A 16,527-nucleotide genomic window follows, 5' to 3' on the forward strand; every position below is an offset into this window, starting at 1 on the left:
GAGGTTAAGGAGGTGGTGGGCGGGCGACTCCTCGTAGCAGACGTAATGTACAAGAACGCTCCACTCCGGTTAATTAACGTGTATGGCCCGGCACAAGGGGCTGAGCGGCTGGAGGTTTTTCAGCAGCTCCCACTGCTGCTGGCGACCTCCAGGCCGGTCATTCTGGGCGGTGACTTCAACTGCATCATCGATGCGGCTGGACGATCCAGCAGGGCCGACAGCAGATTGGACGCTACGTCCAGATCCCTGATGGAAACAGTTAAGGATGCCAAGCTGCACGACGTCTTCAGCAACCCTGCAGACGGAGCGCAGCGTAGATACACCTGGTCGCGGCCAGACGGGTCCATTCGTTCCAGGATAGACTTCCTGTTTGTGTCCCGTGCATTCACAGTCAGATCCACCGATGTCAAGCCGGTGTTCTTCTCTGACCACTGCCTCCTACTGGCGGACTGCCACTTGGAGAAGGACCTGAGGGTGGGCAGGGGGGCATGGAAGCTAAATGTGCAACTGCTGACCCCAGAGAACATTGAGGAGCTCAAGAGGGATTACAAAGGTTGGAGAACCGTGAAACCCCTCTTTGAGTCCCTGACACACTGGTGGGAAGCGATCAAGGGAAACATCAAGAGGTTTTTCATCCTCAAAGGCACCCAGAAAGCTAGAAAGGAACAGAGGGAAATGTCCCGACTCCAGAAAAACATGCAGAATCTGCTCCGGCTGCAGTCGATGGGGGTCGATGTCAAGGAGGAGCTCCAAGAGGTGAAGAGCCAGCAAGCCTCGCACTTTGCCTCGGAGGCCTCCAAGTTCATCTTCCGTTCCAGAGTCCGCTCCGTGGAGCAGGATGAGACGTGCTCACGTTTCTTCTTCCAAAAGGTACACAGAGAGAGCTCTGTGATCAGCAGCCTGAAGGAAGAAGACGGCTCAGTAAAGTCATCACGGTCCAACATTTTGAGGATCAGCAAATCCTTTTATGCCAGATTGTATGACGTGAAGCCCACGGACAGCACGGCCTCCCAGTCCTTCCTGTCCTCTATCACGGAGGTCTTAGACCACAGTACGCGGGAGAGCCTGGACAAACCGCTAACTCCTGATGAACTGACTAAGGCCCTTGGGTCCTTCGAGAAGAGTAAAACTCCCGGAAGCGACGGCTTGCCGGCGGAGTTGTATTCGGCTCTGTGGGACTTGATCGGCCCAGACCTGCTAGGAGTGTACGAGAGTATGCTCCTGGCCGGTAGTATGTCAGAATCCATGAGGAAAGGCATCATCACCCTCATCTACAAGCACAAGGGGGAAAGGGAGGAAATTAGAAATTGGCGACCCATTTCACTGTTGAATGTGGACTATAAGATTCTGTTCAAGGTCATCGCCAATCGGGTCAAATCCGCTCTGGAATTGGTGATTCACCCTGACCAGACCTGCACTGTGCCAGGCAGGAAGATCTCTGACAGCCTCGCGCTGCTCAGGGATACGATTGCCTATGTACAGGACAGGGGTGTGGATACCTGCCTCATCAGCTTGGATCAGGAGAAGGCCTTTGACAGAATATCGCACACCTACATGGTGGATGTGCTCTCCAAAATGGGGTTTGGGGAGGGAATTCGAAATTGGATCCAACTGCTCTACACTAACATCAGTCGCGCAGTCTCAATCAATGGGTGGGAAACAGATAGCTTTCCGATTAAATCTGGAGTCAGGCAGGGCTGTCCTCTCTCGCCTGTTCTTCTCGTGTGTTGCATAGAACCCTTTGCCGAGTCCATCAGGAAGGATCCGGGCATAAGAGGAGTGACGATCCCAGGCAGTGGAGGCACTCAGGTAAAAGCCTCCCTGTACATGGACGACGTCGCCGTCTTCTGCTCGGATCCGGTGTCGGTGCGCAGACTGATCCACATCTGCGACCAGTTCGAACTGGCCTCGGGAGCCAAGGTAAATCGTGGGAAGAGCGAGGCCATGTTCTTTGGGAACTGGGCTGACCGATCCTTTGTCCCCTTCACTGTCAGGGCTGACGGCCTGAAGGTGCTGGGGATATGGTTCGGAGGGACCAGGGCATGCGTTAGAAACTGGAAGGAGCGAGTGTCTATGGTGAAAAGGAAACTGGGCATGTAGGAGCGACGCTCCCTCTCCATTGCGGGTAAGAACCTGGTCATCAGGTGTGAGGCACTCTCGCTGTTGCTGTACGTGGCGCAGGTCTGGCCCATTCCAGACTCCTGCGCGATGGCGATCACTCGAGCCATCTTCCGCTTTATCTGGAGGTCGAAAATGGATCGTGTCCGCAGGGACGCGATGTACAAGCCTCTAGATAAAGGGGGAAAAAACGTGCCCAACATCGCCCTCATACTGATGGCCACCTTTGTGTGCGGCTGCATCAAGCGGTGCGTAGACCCTCAGTACGCAAACACCAAGTGTCACTACGAGCTGAGGTTCTACCTGTCCCCGGTGTTGCGAAGGATGGGTCTGGCCACGCTGCCGCGGAACGCTCCAAGTAGTTGGACCGTGCCGTACCACCTGTCCCTCGTGGAAAAATTTATGCAGAGAAACACCTTTGACCACAAGTCCATCAGGCAGTGGTCAGCACGTAACGTCCTAGAGGCCCTGAGGGAAAAGGAGAGGGTGGACCCTGTGGGATGGTTCCCCGAGCAGACTGTCAAAGTCATTTGGCAGAATGCCTCATCGCCAGAACTTTCCAACAAGCACCAAGACGTGGCTTGGCTGGTGGTGAGAAAGGCCCTCCCCGTCAGATCCTTCCTACACGCCAGGAGTCTCACCCCCTCTGCACGTTGCCCTCGAGGTGGCTGTGGTGGGGAAGAGACCGTTGTTCACCCCATTGTGGATTGTGCCTTTGCAAAGAAAGTCTGGAGAGAGATGCAGTGGTTGCTGTCGAGGTTCATCCCAAGCAGTTCTGTGACACAGGACTCTGTGCTCTACGGGCTGTTCCCAGGGACACACACCGAGACAAACATCAACTGCAGCTGGAGGATCATCAACTCGGTGAAAGACGCGCTTTGGTCTGCCCGAAACTTGTTGGTCTTCCAGCACAAAGAGTTGTCCCCGACCGATTGTTGCGGACTGGCACAATCCAAAGTCCAGGACTACGTGCTGAGGGACGCACTAAAGCTTGGGGCAGCTGCCGCAAAGGCGCAATGGGGAAGGGTCGCTGTCTGAGACCTTTCTGCCACAGCGCACTGAGGGGCTGGGAACTGTTTAAATCCCCTCGGGCTGTACAGATCAAAATGAAAGGCTGTAAATGATTGTAATATTGTTTGTACTGATGCAACTGGTGATACATTTTGTAAAAGTTTAACCGGATTGTACCCTTGTAATGGTGTTTTTGAAATGGTTTGGAATGTGATTGAAGATATTTTATGAATAAAGTATATTTTTGCAAAAAAAAAAGCAGCTGTCAACCACACCTTCCATCCCTTTGCTGATGCTTGAGAGGAGGCTGATGGGATGGTCCTCCCAATAATAGCTTTACCAGAGTGTGGCTGTTAATGACGAGGTGTTGCACAAGTGATGTAAAATCAATGCGTCAGAATGCTGTTTCAGGAATGTCAGCCTCATCAACGTCATCCAACTCTGCTGCCTAGTCTGCATATCCTAGTATCATCCAGAGAACTGAAGTTAACTGTAGACCGTCACTATCACCCCCACCCCAACACAACCATCCCCCACTATCCCACAATACCCTGCTAACATAGCATGGACAGATCAAACATGGAACCTTCCTGTTCTGTATTCTCCTCAAGAAATTGTTGCCTTTCAAGACACCAATCACACATATTCGTACAAGAAATAAAAAGTGAGAAGTTGGACTTTGAAACCTCAGGAAGCAGCAGTTCCACCTCATTTATCACATTGAACTGCTACTAATATTGGGGTGTTAGCAGCAGAATTGCTGAAATGCAACAAGAGCAGCATCAAGCCAGCAAAGAATGAAGAACATTCATATTCAGCTACTATTGTTTGACCGCCAATGCATGATACAAGTACATCAATCGATTTGCACTTACTGTCTGTCCAGGTGCCTTTTTCTTCAGCTTCAGGAGTGATGCTATAGTATAATAAAGGAGTAGGAGGACTGCAGGATTTGCATAGGCAGGCCATGCATGATTCACATTGAGGACAAGTTCATGAGGATTGCTGCAGTTTGAACGAATAATATCCTTTAGGCCAAATAATCTGAAAGCAAAAGGATATAAATTATACTGTAACATACTGTGATCAAATGCTATAAATCAAACAGCAGTAAAACCAGAGATATAATACACTGCAAAAATATATTTATAAAAGCTTAAAAGGCATCTCATCCTCATAATAACGTTCGCATTCGTATAGTACCTTTAACATGATAAAATGCCCCAAGCACTTAACAGAAGCATTATAATACAAAATTATACACCGAGTCATTTAAAGAGATATTAGGACAGTTACCAAAAGCTTTGTCAAAGTAGTAATTTTTCAGGAGCATCTTGAAGGAGAGAGAGAAAGAGAGACAGAGAGAGAGAGAGAGAGAGAGAGAGATCTAGATGCAAGGCTCCAGAGTTAAAAGTTAAAGAATATTAGAACCAGGGAGTTCTGACCTAAGGTGTCTACGCTTAAGACACTAGAGACACCTGTGTTGAACGGGGAGTCTGCTACTGTAGCTGAAAGATATCTGAAAGGACAACCTTGTCAGAAGTAACCAAAGACCCAATAAATCTCAGCCCATATATGAATCTTTGAAACAGTACTCAGGCTAAGTGGTTAATCTTCCAATTTTTAATAAGTATCTGACTTGAGTTTATTGGGCCATATATAAGTATAAGTCAAAAGGATGTAGAAGGACTTTGGTTTAGATTATAAGTAACTGAGTTCATTGTACTTTTAATATCTTTAACTGACTATTTAAGACAGTGTAGTAATTGGTATTCATATTCTTTGATTTTTGTGTAGTACAATTTCTCTGATTTAAACTATGTACCTTAAAGCTTCATTCTTTAATAAATACCTGGATTTTCAGATTCTAAAATAAAATAAAAGCACTACTGGGCTCTACTGAGGTCATAATAATTGAAGGCTCATCTGGGATCGCAAACTCATAAACAATGGGGGAATGCACTGAGACACTGGCTCAGGTTTAGGCTAACAGGAATTCACAGTGAGTTTTACTATACAAAGTGAACAGCGGGATGGCTGTGTAAGTTGCAAAGACTTTTTTGGAGATGGAAGGTTTGTTGTGATTTGCAAAAATTAACCAAGGTTAGGTTAATAGAATTAGCAGGAGAGTTGAAGTTAGAGGTAGAAACAAGGGTTTAAAAAAGCAGAGATATTTGGTGCGGTACTATAGCAATTGGAATTGGAAGAAGATAAGGCTAACCCAGGTCCAAGGCAGATCGAGTTGGCTAGGATTCAGTTGCAGAGGATGCAGCTTGTAATAGAAAAAGAAACAGAACTGAGGAAGCCCGAACTAGAAAGAGAAGTGAAAAAATTCAAACTCAAATGGAACTTAAAACTTAAAGGCTCAAAGGGAATAGGCTGGAAGGGAGGAAAGAGACAGGGATAGAGAGTTTCAAAGAAAGAGAGGAGTCAGACAATATGAAGTGGCTAAAGGAAAATTTAAGTTACAGGGTGGAAAAGAAACTAATAGTTCAAACAATCAGTCAAATCCCACTCTGAGTTTTAATTCAACAAAAAATCTTCGCTGAGTGCCTAAATTCACTGAGGGTAGAATTGAAAGATATTATGTCTCATTTGAGAAAGTGACGAAAAAGCTAAGGTGGCCACGAAATATGGGCTCTTATTTTGCTAAGTGTTCTAGTGGGTAAGGCAATGGATGTTTATTCAAGTCTCTCAGGAGAGCAATTTTAGAATTATGGGACAGTTAAAAGTGCAGTATTTGACATATATGAGCTGCTTCCCGAGGTATCAATTCTGAATTTGGACTGTGAGGAGAAAACAAGCCAGGCATTTGTGGAACATGCTAGAGAAAAAAAAGAGATGGTGTGGAAGCGATGGTATAGTTCAATGGAATTAGCTGAGACTTTTGAAAATGTGAGGGAAGTTACGATCTTAGAACAGCATCCCAGTAGCTATTAGCTCCTATTTGGAGGACCGGAAAGTTTCTACAATAAGGGAAGCTGAAGTTTTAGCTGATGGCTTTGATATCTTACTTAGATAGCATTGAGCATGGAATCGCCTTTCATGAGCCCACAAGGAAGCGGAAATTTGGAAAAGGTTCTGGCTTTAAGGGAAAGGCGGAGGCTCTTATGGTTAATAAGGATGATAATATTGAAGATAAAAGTGATGTTAAGAAATCTGTATGTTTTCATTGTGGTAAATCATGGCATTGGATAGCTCCTTTTGAGTTTGTCTAATAAAATGGATCTGTTTGAAATTATCAAGGAACACTCAAAGGAGAGAAACAAAAAAAAACAGGTGGCGTGTAAAGATTCATACATTGGGACCCTGTTTACAATGCCATTTAGCGAGCTGACACAATGGTTTATCTTACAAGGAGAGATAATTAGAAACACAAGAATTGTAAGATGAAAAAATTATCGGGTCCAGCTAGATTGTCTTCTAGCATCCCAGTAGTCACATGATACAATGATGATGGAGATGTTTCTAATAATGGCAATCAATCAGCATCATTTTTTAAAAATTAATTCACGGGATGTGGGCATTGCTGGCCAGGCCGGCATTTATTACCCATCCCTAGTTGCCCTTGAGAAGTTGGTGGTGAGCTGCCTTCTCAAACCACTGCAGTCCATGTAGTTTAGGTACACCCACAGTGCTATTAGGGAAGGAGTTCCAGGATTTTGACCCAGCGACAGTGAAGGAACTGCGATATATTTCCAAGTCAAAATGACGTGTGGCTTGGAGGGGAACTTCTAGGTGATGGTGTTCCCATGTGTCTGCTGCCCTTGTCCTTCCAGATGGTAGCGGTGATAGGTTTGGAAGGTCTAAGGAACCTTGGTGAGATTCTGTAGTGCATTTTGTCACTCGTACACACTGCTGCCACTGTTCGTCGGTGGTGGAGGGAGAGAATGTTTGTGGATGGGGTGCCAATTAAGCGAGCTGCTTTGTCCTGGATGGTGTCAAGCTTCTTGAGTGTTGTTGGAGCTGCACTCATCTAGGCAAGTTGAGAGTATTCCATCACACTCCTGACTTGTGCCTTGTAGATGGCGGGCAGGCTTTGGGGAGTCAAGAGGTGAGTTACTTGCCATAGGATTCTTACCCTTTGATCTATTCTTGTAGCCACAGTATTTATATGGCTAGTCCAGTTCAGTTTCTGGTCAATTGTAACCCCCAGGATGTTGATAGTGGGGGATTCAACAACGGTAATGCCATGGAATGTCAAAGGGCGGTGGTTAGATTCTCTCTTGTTGGAGATGGTCATTGCCTGGCACATAGATCCAAAGTTACCTGCTACTCCCCACCAAGCTACACTTGTTATTTGAAATAAATAATATATGTTAGTTCTATTGTTTGCTTACCCATTTACTGTATAAGAAGTGATCCTGGTAGTTTTAACCTAAATTGTGGTCGAGTAAAAGTATTTTGCTGCTTTCTGATGTCAAGCAAGTTGACAAGAGGGCACATGATTTAAGTAATATGTAAAATACACTGAAGTTGATTCCTCATTTATACTCAAGCTCACGACGAATTACCTAAACATTGTTCAGGAACAGTACAATTCATGTCACTGGGAGCGAGGGCTCTCCTTAACAAAGCATTTTATGAATTAGATGTGGACCCATAAGGCTTTGCATTACTGTATGCAACTGGAATTCTTTCAAAGCAAGCCTGTGTCACGGTTTTAATTTCAAGTCACTGTTCAGCACATCATAAAAGGATGAAAGTGTAAATTTACAGAAAAATAATTTGCATTTTCTAAGAAAGGAATAGCTACTTTACAGACATTATAATACATTATTTCCTAATTACTAACTGTTGATCATCATTCAAAAACACCCCACAATATTTATTTGCATTGTGTAGACCGTGCATCAGTTATAGAGAACATACTAGCCATGAGTATTTGTGTATCATGAACAGCCAACACGCACAATAATGAAGCTAAAATGGAATAAACCTCTCCTATAAACTCTAAGACTATGAGGCAATGACAGGCCCAAGGAAATTAAATTAAGACTATAATCTCTATCATGAAATGTATAACAATTATAAATTAAGACTGACTCATGATCTATGATGTGATTAAATCCTTTTGATAATTTGTCTTAAAACTCACCACTTAACAATTTTTCTGTATGAACTTATTCAGAAGATAAGGGCAAGTAAGGATTTTGCTTTCATAGGGAGATAATGGCATAGTGGTAGTATCATTGGATTAGTAATTTGGAGACCCAGGCTAATGCTCTGGGGACATGGGTTCAAATCTCAACATGGCAGCTGGTGGAATTTAAATACAATTAATAAATCTGGAATATAAAACTGGTCATCAGTAATGGTGACCATGAAACTTATCATTCAGAGTCATACGGACTCGAAATGTTAACTCTGTCTTTCTCTCCACAAGTGCTGTCAGACCTGCTGAGTTTTTCCAGCATTTTTTTATTTTTGTTTCAGATTTCCAGCATCCACAGTATTTTGCCTTTATGAAACTATTATTGATTGTCATAAAGATCCTTTTGGTTCGCTAATGCCGTTTAGGGAAGGAAATCTGCCGTCCTTGTCCAATCTGGCCTTGTGGTTGACTCTTAACTACCCTCTACAATGTTCAGTTCAAGAACAATTAAGGATGGGCAACAAATGCAGGCTTTGTCAGCAACACCCACATCCCAGGATAGGAAAAGAAGATTATCAGTGATTATTTTCAGAATGAGTCACTAGATGGCACTATTTAAAAGCATACGTTCTGTTGTAGGCTGGCTGAGTTGTACTATTAGTGATAGAGTTGATCTACAGATACTTCTTGGGCGGAAACATTAAGTTTATTTATAACATACTCAGCAGCAACTACACTTGTGCATTCAACTCCAACTCTATCTCTATACTGACTGCTGAGGTAGCCCACCCTACTCTCCTATTGGTCACTACAGATCATGTGATCTTCCCTAACACATTTTAATCTTAAAGGTACATTACACACTAAATAAAAACATAATTTCTGCATTCCTCCCCCTTCAACTCAGCTATACATATTAAAGTTACAAGTACATATTTTTCAAGACAACATAATATTTACACCGGGTAAGGAATTTACAAGTTCAGTCTTTCAGGTGGTTTCCTGGTGCGTGTGGAACGTCGCAGCTCCACAACTTCAGATTCTTTGTCAGGAACCCTGTTTTCCAGAGTTGCCTGAACATCAGGTACTTCGGTGGGTACTTGCAGCTCTGCATCCTCAACTCTTACAGGAACATCAGACATGTCAGTCCTGGGTTGAGTATCTTCAACAGGAAACGCAGACCCAGTCATAATCACTAGTGGAACCACACCTTGATGATTTGTCTCTCTTTCTTAAATGGTCCACACGTTTACAGATGATCCAGCCTTCCACCTCCATGTGATAAGGTAGAGGTCCAGTCACCGCACTTATTTCGCCTGGTAACCACTTTGGTTCTTCCCCGAAGTTTTTCACATATACCGGCTCTCCCATGGTAAATTTCCTCTCGTGACTATGCCAGCTGTGTCCAGTTTTCTGGCTTCCCTGACTCCTTTCCACCTTCCCCTCTAAATTTGGCATTAATAAGCTCAATCTTGTCCTGAGACAGCGTTTCAACAATAACTCTGCAGGTGTGACACCTGTTGTTGTGTGAGGGATAGTCCTGTAATGAAAAAGAAAGTGTGCTTTTTCATGCCTGCCTTGAATGTTTGAACCACCCTTTCGGCCAGTCCATTTGAGGAAGGGTGGTACGGTGCAGTTTTCACATGAGTGATACTGTTGAGGCTGATAAACTGTTGAAACTCAGCACTCGTAAATGCCATGTTGTTATTGGAAGCGACAACTTCTGGTAGCCTGTGAATGGCAAAACTCTGGCGTAGTTTCTCAATTGTAACACCCGACGTTGGTGACTTCACCTCATATACATCCAACCATTTTGAATGGGCATCGACAATGAGCAGAAATATTGTTCCCAGGAAAGGTCTAACATAGTCAATGTGTAACGGCACCCAGGGTCTACCTGGCCACTCCCATGGGTGTAATGGAGCTGTCACTGGCAACTTTTGCAGTTGCTGACATTGCACACAGTGCTTTACTAAACTGTCTATTTTGCCATCCATCCCTGGCTGCCATGGATAGCTGCGTGCTATGGTCTTCATTAGGGAAATTCCTGGATGGGCACTGTGCAGTTCTACTAAAAGTGGCTCCCTTCACTTTAGAGGTACTATCACTCGTGCTCCCCACAATAAGATGCCATCCTGGCTGGTTATTTCATGTCTTCTGTTGAAGTACGGTTACATTTAATCAGATATGGGCTCCTGTGACCACCATGCAGCATTTGTTCTCGTACTTGAGATAGGACTGTGCCCCAACTTGTCCAGTGTCTGATCTGTCAAGCACACAGTGGCGAGGAATCTAAGAAATTTAATAGTAAAACAAGTTCCTGTGGAACTGGAATGTGCTTATCATTTTCTTGTAAAGGCAAATGACTAAGGGCATGGGCGTTTGCGATTTGATTGCCAGGCCTATGTACGAAAGTGTATCCGTATGCTGCCAGGATTAAGGCCCATCATTGTATTCTTGCTGAGGCTATGAGTGGTATAGCCTTTTCCTCACTAAATAAGCCTAATCGTGGTTTGTGATCTGAAATGATTGTAAAATGACAGCCGTGTACGTACTGGTGAAATTTCTTGATATCAAAGATGATGGACAGGCCTTCCTTTTCTATCTGCGAATATCCCTTTTCCCCTGCGGTGAGCATTCTTGATATGTAACCTATTGACCGTTCCGAGCCGTCATCCATCCAATAGGATAGCACTGCTCCCGCTCCGTAGGGAGATGTGTCACATGTCAGCACCAATTCTTTCGTCTCATAATGCACTAGTAGATTGGATGAGTACAACAATTGTTTCACCTTTATAAAAGCTTCTTTCTGGGGCACCTCCCAAGAACAACGTTGGTTCTTTTTGAGTAGAGAATACAGGGGGGCCAGCATTGTAGACAAATTGGGTAAGAATCACCCATAATAGTTGATCATTCCTAGGAATGATTTGAGCTCTGAGGTGTTCTTTGGTGCAGGTGCCTCTCTTATGGCTCTCACTTTCTCCTCAACTGGTGGAGGCCCTGTGAATCTACCCGGTGACCCAAATAGATTACCTCCCTCGCTTGGAATTTGCACTTTTCTCTTTTTAGACACATTCCAGCTTGCAAGAAAAGTTTTAAGACTTCTTCTAAGTTTGCCAAATGCCCTTTCTCAGTGAAACCTGTCACCAATACATCATTTAAATAGACACAACCAGGGGCAGTCCCTGCAATAAGCTTTCCATTGTTCTCTGAAAGATGGCCTACGCAGAGCAGACACTGAAAGGCAATCGTGTATATTGGTACAACCCTTTGTGGGTATTAATTGTGACAAATTCCCAGGAGGCATTATCCAATTCTAGTTGTTGATAAGCATGACTCATGTCAAGCTTTGTGTACGTTGTCCCTCCTGCCAGCTTGGCGTACAGGTCTTCAATTTTTGGAATGGGGTACCTGTCCAGTTTGGCTACTTTGTCAACCATCAGTTTGTAGCCCCACAAATTCAGACGCTTTGGTCAGGTTTAAGGACAGGTACTATGGGTGCTGCCCTTTCTGAGAACTGAACAGGTTGTATAATGCCCAGTTTCTCTAACCTGTTTAGCTCAGCATCGACTTTTTCTCTCAGGGCGTATGGCACCGGTCTTGCCTTCGTGAAGTGAGGGGTTGTGTCCGGATCCACATAAATCTTGGCCTGCAGACCCTGGATTTTTGCCAGTTTATCCTTGAAGACGGTGACATACTTTTTAAAGCATTCTGGTAGCCCACTTGCTCTCAACTGAAAGACTTCGGACCATTCCAACTTAATCTCCTTTAACCAGTCTCGTCCCAAGTGACTTGGCCCTTCACCTGCTATCACCAACACGGGTAGCTGTGCCGATTGGCTTCCATAACAGACAGTTACTCTGCTTATGCTTTTTACTTGAATATCTTCACCTGTGTATGTTTTTAGCTTGGCCATTGTTTGTTCCAAACTTAGTTGATGTTCACCATTATTCAAACATCTGAAGGCATGTTCCCCAATTACTATAGTGTCTACTTCCATTTTAACAGGTTTGCCATTTACTTTCAGTGTGACAAATATTGGTTCTGTCTTTCCAACTTTCAGATTAAACAACGAGTAAATGTTTGAATTTGTTGTTTCAGGCTCTTCTACACTGTAGATTTCATTGGGCTTCTTTTGTTTACCAGCCTGCTTGAATCTTTCCTTGCATTGCCTCATCATATGTCTATTTCTATGACAATAGTAGCATTTGATTTTTTTAAACTGCAAATCAATAAAAGACCGATTATTTCCACCATTTTAAAATTATTCTTCGATTTCACTGCTAAGTTATTTTTCTTTATTCTTCAGCTAGCAGGGACTGTTTCCCACTTCTCAGCAGAGTCTCACTTTTGTGCACCACTTTCGGCTGAGGTTTCCCGCCCGATGTGGAGGACGGCACCGTTTTGCACACCCTGTATTGCTTGTGAATCTCTTACAGCGCTTTCCATGGCCAGCACTATCTCTAGCACCTTCTTGAAATCCAGATTCATTTCGGACAACAATATTTTCTGAATAGTGTCTTCTTTCACACCATACACTAAACTATCCCTGAGCTTGTCATTCAGAGTCATACCAACCTTACAATGTTCCATTAACTGCTTCACATTGGCCACGTAGCATGCAATTGTCTCACCCGGAGCTCTATTTTGTGAATTAAACCCCAACCTTTGCATCATGGCTGAAGGCTTGGGTTGAAAATGACCCTTCACAAGGTCCACCAATTCATCAAAATTCTTCAAATCTGGGGCATTGGGTGCCGTCAAACTTCAAATCAAGTTGTAGGTTTTGCTCCTACAAGTACTCAAGATTGCTTGCCTCTTCTCTTCCCCCGTAATCTCTTTCACTTGAAAAAAGAACATGTGGTGTTCTATGCAATGAAACCAATCGTCTGTGGCTGGTTCAAGAGGATCAATTCTCCAAAATTGTGGCATTTTGAGAGGGATTAACCTCTTCAATTCTAAGGGAGCTTGTTACTTACAATCACTGGGCGAAGTACAGTGATTTCTTTCTAACTTGATTTCTTCTGTTCAATCCTGTTTTATCCTCATTGCCAGTTTGTTGTAGGGTGGCTGAGTTGTACTTTTAGTGATAGAGTTGATCTGCAGCCACTTCTTGGGTCCTAGATGATAGCCAGGTAAGTCCATACATCCTCATGGGCATCACTAAATCACAGCCAATCCAATGTTTATTGAATCATTACAACTTATGGCACAGGCAGATCATTCTGTCCAAGCTTTAATCTTGAATCAAGCACGTAACAGAACAGCAAGAACCAGAAATCTTGCAGCCAGACCTGAACATAGACTAAAACAAACTTCCTCCCCATATATCAGAAAGTCTGTTAATTGAGAGGTTTGGGGAAAAGTGACCTCATCAGTGATGAGAATACATTTCCACTTTAAGAGAATCACAGGAGATCATTATCAGAATGTGTGTGCAGACAAAGTTTCTAGAAGGCTCTGCAGGAGCTCTGTTGTGAAGGTAATAAAATGCGGTTTAATTCTTGCAAACAAGACATTTTTAAAGCTCAGATTTGCCTTTCTCTCCAAGCCACACACTATCCTGACTTGGAACTATATCACCATTCCTTCACTGTCGCTGGGTCAAAATCCAGCAACTCCCTCCCTAACAGCACTGTGGGTGTTCCTACATCACATGGACTGCAGCGGTTCAATAGGGCAGCTCAAGCGCAATTAGGAATGGACAATAAATACTGGTCTAGCCAGCGATGCGCACATCCCATGAAAGTAACAACTCATATGATTTTATCTAATGCACCGAAGGAAGCTATTTCTTCAACAAAATGATGGCAGCGACAAACTAACATTTACAGATGTTGACGATGTAAAAATGGCTGTTCATATTGAAAGGTAAGAAATAAATGAGTGCCTCAAGGTGCTATTGGATATTGCGTACTGCTCAATAAACTCATTTCTATGTGGCAATCGAAAAATCACAACCCAACTACGTGACATTCGGAAATCCAAAGTAGCTACTGACAGGACCTAATGAATTTGTGGAAAGATGGTTAGCAAGCTCTCTTTCCATATGTAATTGGTAAAACACTCTCTGGGCAGTTCAATGCAGCAATTTGCAGCCAAAAAGACAAAACAGGTGCCTTGTTCCCATGATCTGTTCATACCACTCTATAACCAGGCCCTAGAGGTGCATAAGAGCAGCCAAGAGTGACTCACTCTTTAATTATGTCTCTCCCTGTATGGAAACACTTCACCTCAACTACATGCCAACTGCCCAGCTGAAATTAAGGATTTCCATCTGAGGAACTGTGGATGCAAAAAGAAGGTACTATTCCTTCACAGAAATGTACTAAATTACACAGATTCAAACAATCCAGGCTAAATTTCTGTTGTATACCGTTAACTAATCTTAGCCAGCCAGCTATTGAGATGCTACAATTGGACTCAGTGCTTCTGTGCTAAGGAGTATTGAGAGTAAAAGACAGAGGCTTCCACATTTACAGCCTTGAGGGGGTTGGCAAGGGGATGGCATTTGAATAGAACTTCCCGAGATCCCACCAGACATCCAAACTGATTCACTACCCGCCCTGGGCATGGTCCTAACCCCTGGACTATCTCCCTGTTGGTCACCACAAATTAAACTATCTCAAATACACTGGCCTGGAGTGGGATTCTGGTTTTCTTTATATTCATTTACAGGATATGGGCATCACTGGCTAGGCCAGCATTTATTGCCCATCCCTAATTGCCCATGACAAGGCGGTGGTGAGCTGCCTTCTTGGACTGCTGCAGTTCCTGTGTTGCAGGTACACCCAGAGTGCTGTTAAGGAGGGAGTTCCAGGATTTTGACCCAGTGACAGTGAAGGAACGGCAATAAATTTCCAAGTCAAGATGGTGAGTGGCTTGGAGGGAAACTTCCAGGTGGTGGTGTTCCCATGTATCTGCTGCTCTTGTCCTTCCAGATGGTAGTGGCTGTGAGTTTGGAAGGCGCATGCAACCCACTAGTGACATGGAAACGAGGTCTGGGTTTCTAAACAGCTTGAGCCTCCTGCTGGGATGAAATGATCTGTCCATTGCCTGCTCATTCTCTGCCAGCGGTTAAAATCTCCCTGTACCTCTTTACACCCCATTTCTTTCTCAATTACAACTCTCACCATATTCTCTTTCTCAGAATCCTCTTCCTCTTTCTCCTCCACTGTTCCCCTTTGTCATGTCTTGTCCTAGTCTAATATTTTCCTCTTTCCTTTTGCTTCTTCCTTCCTAAATCTCTTTTTCCCTCTCCATCAATGTCCATTCCCTTTCCTTATTCAAAACACTGATTTGTCTCTCTTCTCTCTGTCTTTTGCTTCCTTTTTTCATTTGTCCTTGGAATGTAGACATCACTGGCAAGGGCAGCATTTATTGACCATCGCTAATTACCCTTGTGAAGGTGGTGGTTAGTCACCTTCTGGAACTGCCGCAGTCCATGTGTTGAAGGTACATCCACAGTTGTTAGGAAGGAAGTTCCAGGTATTTGAATCAGCGATTGAAAGATTCCTTGTCAGAGTGGTGAATGATTTGGCGTGGAACTTACAGGTGAGGCTGTTTCCATGCATCTACTGCCCTTGCCCTTCTAGGTAGTGGAGGTCACGGATTTGGAAGGTGCTGTCAAAGGAGCCTTGGCAGTTTGTTGTAATGCATATTGTAGATGGTATATATTGCTGCCATGGTGCGTTGGTGTTGGAGGTAGTGAATGCTTAAGGTGGTGGATGGAGTGCCGATCAAACGGATTGCTTTGTCTTGGATGATGTTGAGTTTCTTGAGTGCTGTTGGACCGGCACTCATCCAGGCAAGTGGAGGGTATTGCGTCACACTGCTCACTTGTGTGTTATAGACTTGTGGAGTCAAGAGCTGAGTTACTCGCCACAGAATTCCCAGTCTCTGACCTGCTCCTGTAATCACAGTATTTATATGGCTTGTCCAGTTAAGTTTCTGGTCAATGGTAACCCCAGGATGTTGCTGATGGGGAAATTCAGTGATGGTAATATCATTAAATATCAAGGGAGATGGTTAGACTCTCTCTTATTGGAGATGGTCATTGCCCGGCACTATGGCGTGAATATAATTTGCCACTTATTAGCCCAACCCTGACTGTTGTCCAGGTCTTGCTGCATGTGGGCACAGACTGCTTCAGTATCTGAGGAATTGCAAATAGTACTGAACACTGTGCAATCATCAGTTAACATCCTCACTTCTGACCTTATTATGGAGGGAAGGTCTTTAATGAAGCAACTGAAGATGGTTGGGCCTAGGACACTACCTTGAGGAATTCCTGCAATAATGCC

The 16,527-nt window shown here is 44.1% G+C and overlaps 1 protein-coding gene across 5 annotated transcripts in view; it reads right to left on the reverse strand.

Moving 5' to 3' along the window:
- The window catches only part of piezo1 (piezo type mechanosensitive ion channel component 1 (Er blood group)), a 372,144-nt gene that overhangs the window by 145,624 nt on the left and 209,993 nt on the right, over window positions 1–16,527 (reverse strand). For all 5 annotated transcript variants that reach the window (XM_078544496.1, XM_078544493.1, XM_078544495.1 and 2 more), the window contains one exon: window positions 4,005–4,173. In XM_078544496.1, the coding sequence (XP_078400622.1) occupies window positions 4,005–4,173 (169 nt within the window). The remainder of the gene's footprint in view (window positions 1–4,004; window positions 4,174–16,527) is intronic.

Source organism: Cetorhinus maximus, chromosome 6, assembly GCF_964194155.1.
Source record: "Cetorhinus maximus chromosome 6, sCetMax3.hap1.1, whole genome shotgun sequence".
NCBI lineage: Eukaryota > Metazoa > Chordata > Chondrichthyes > Lamniformes > Cetorhinidae > Cetorhinus > Cetorhinus maximus.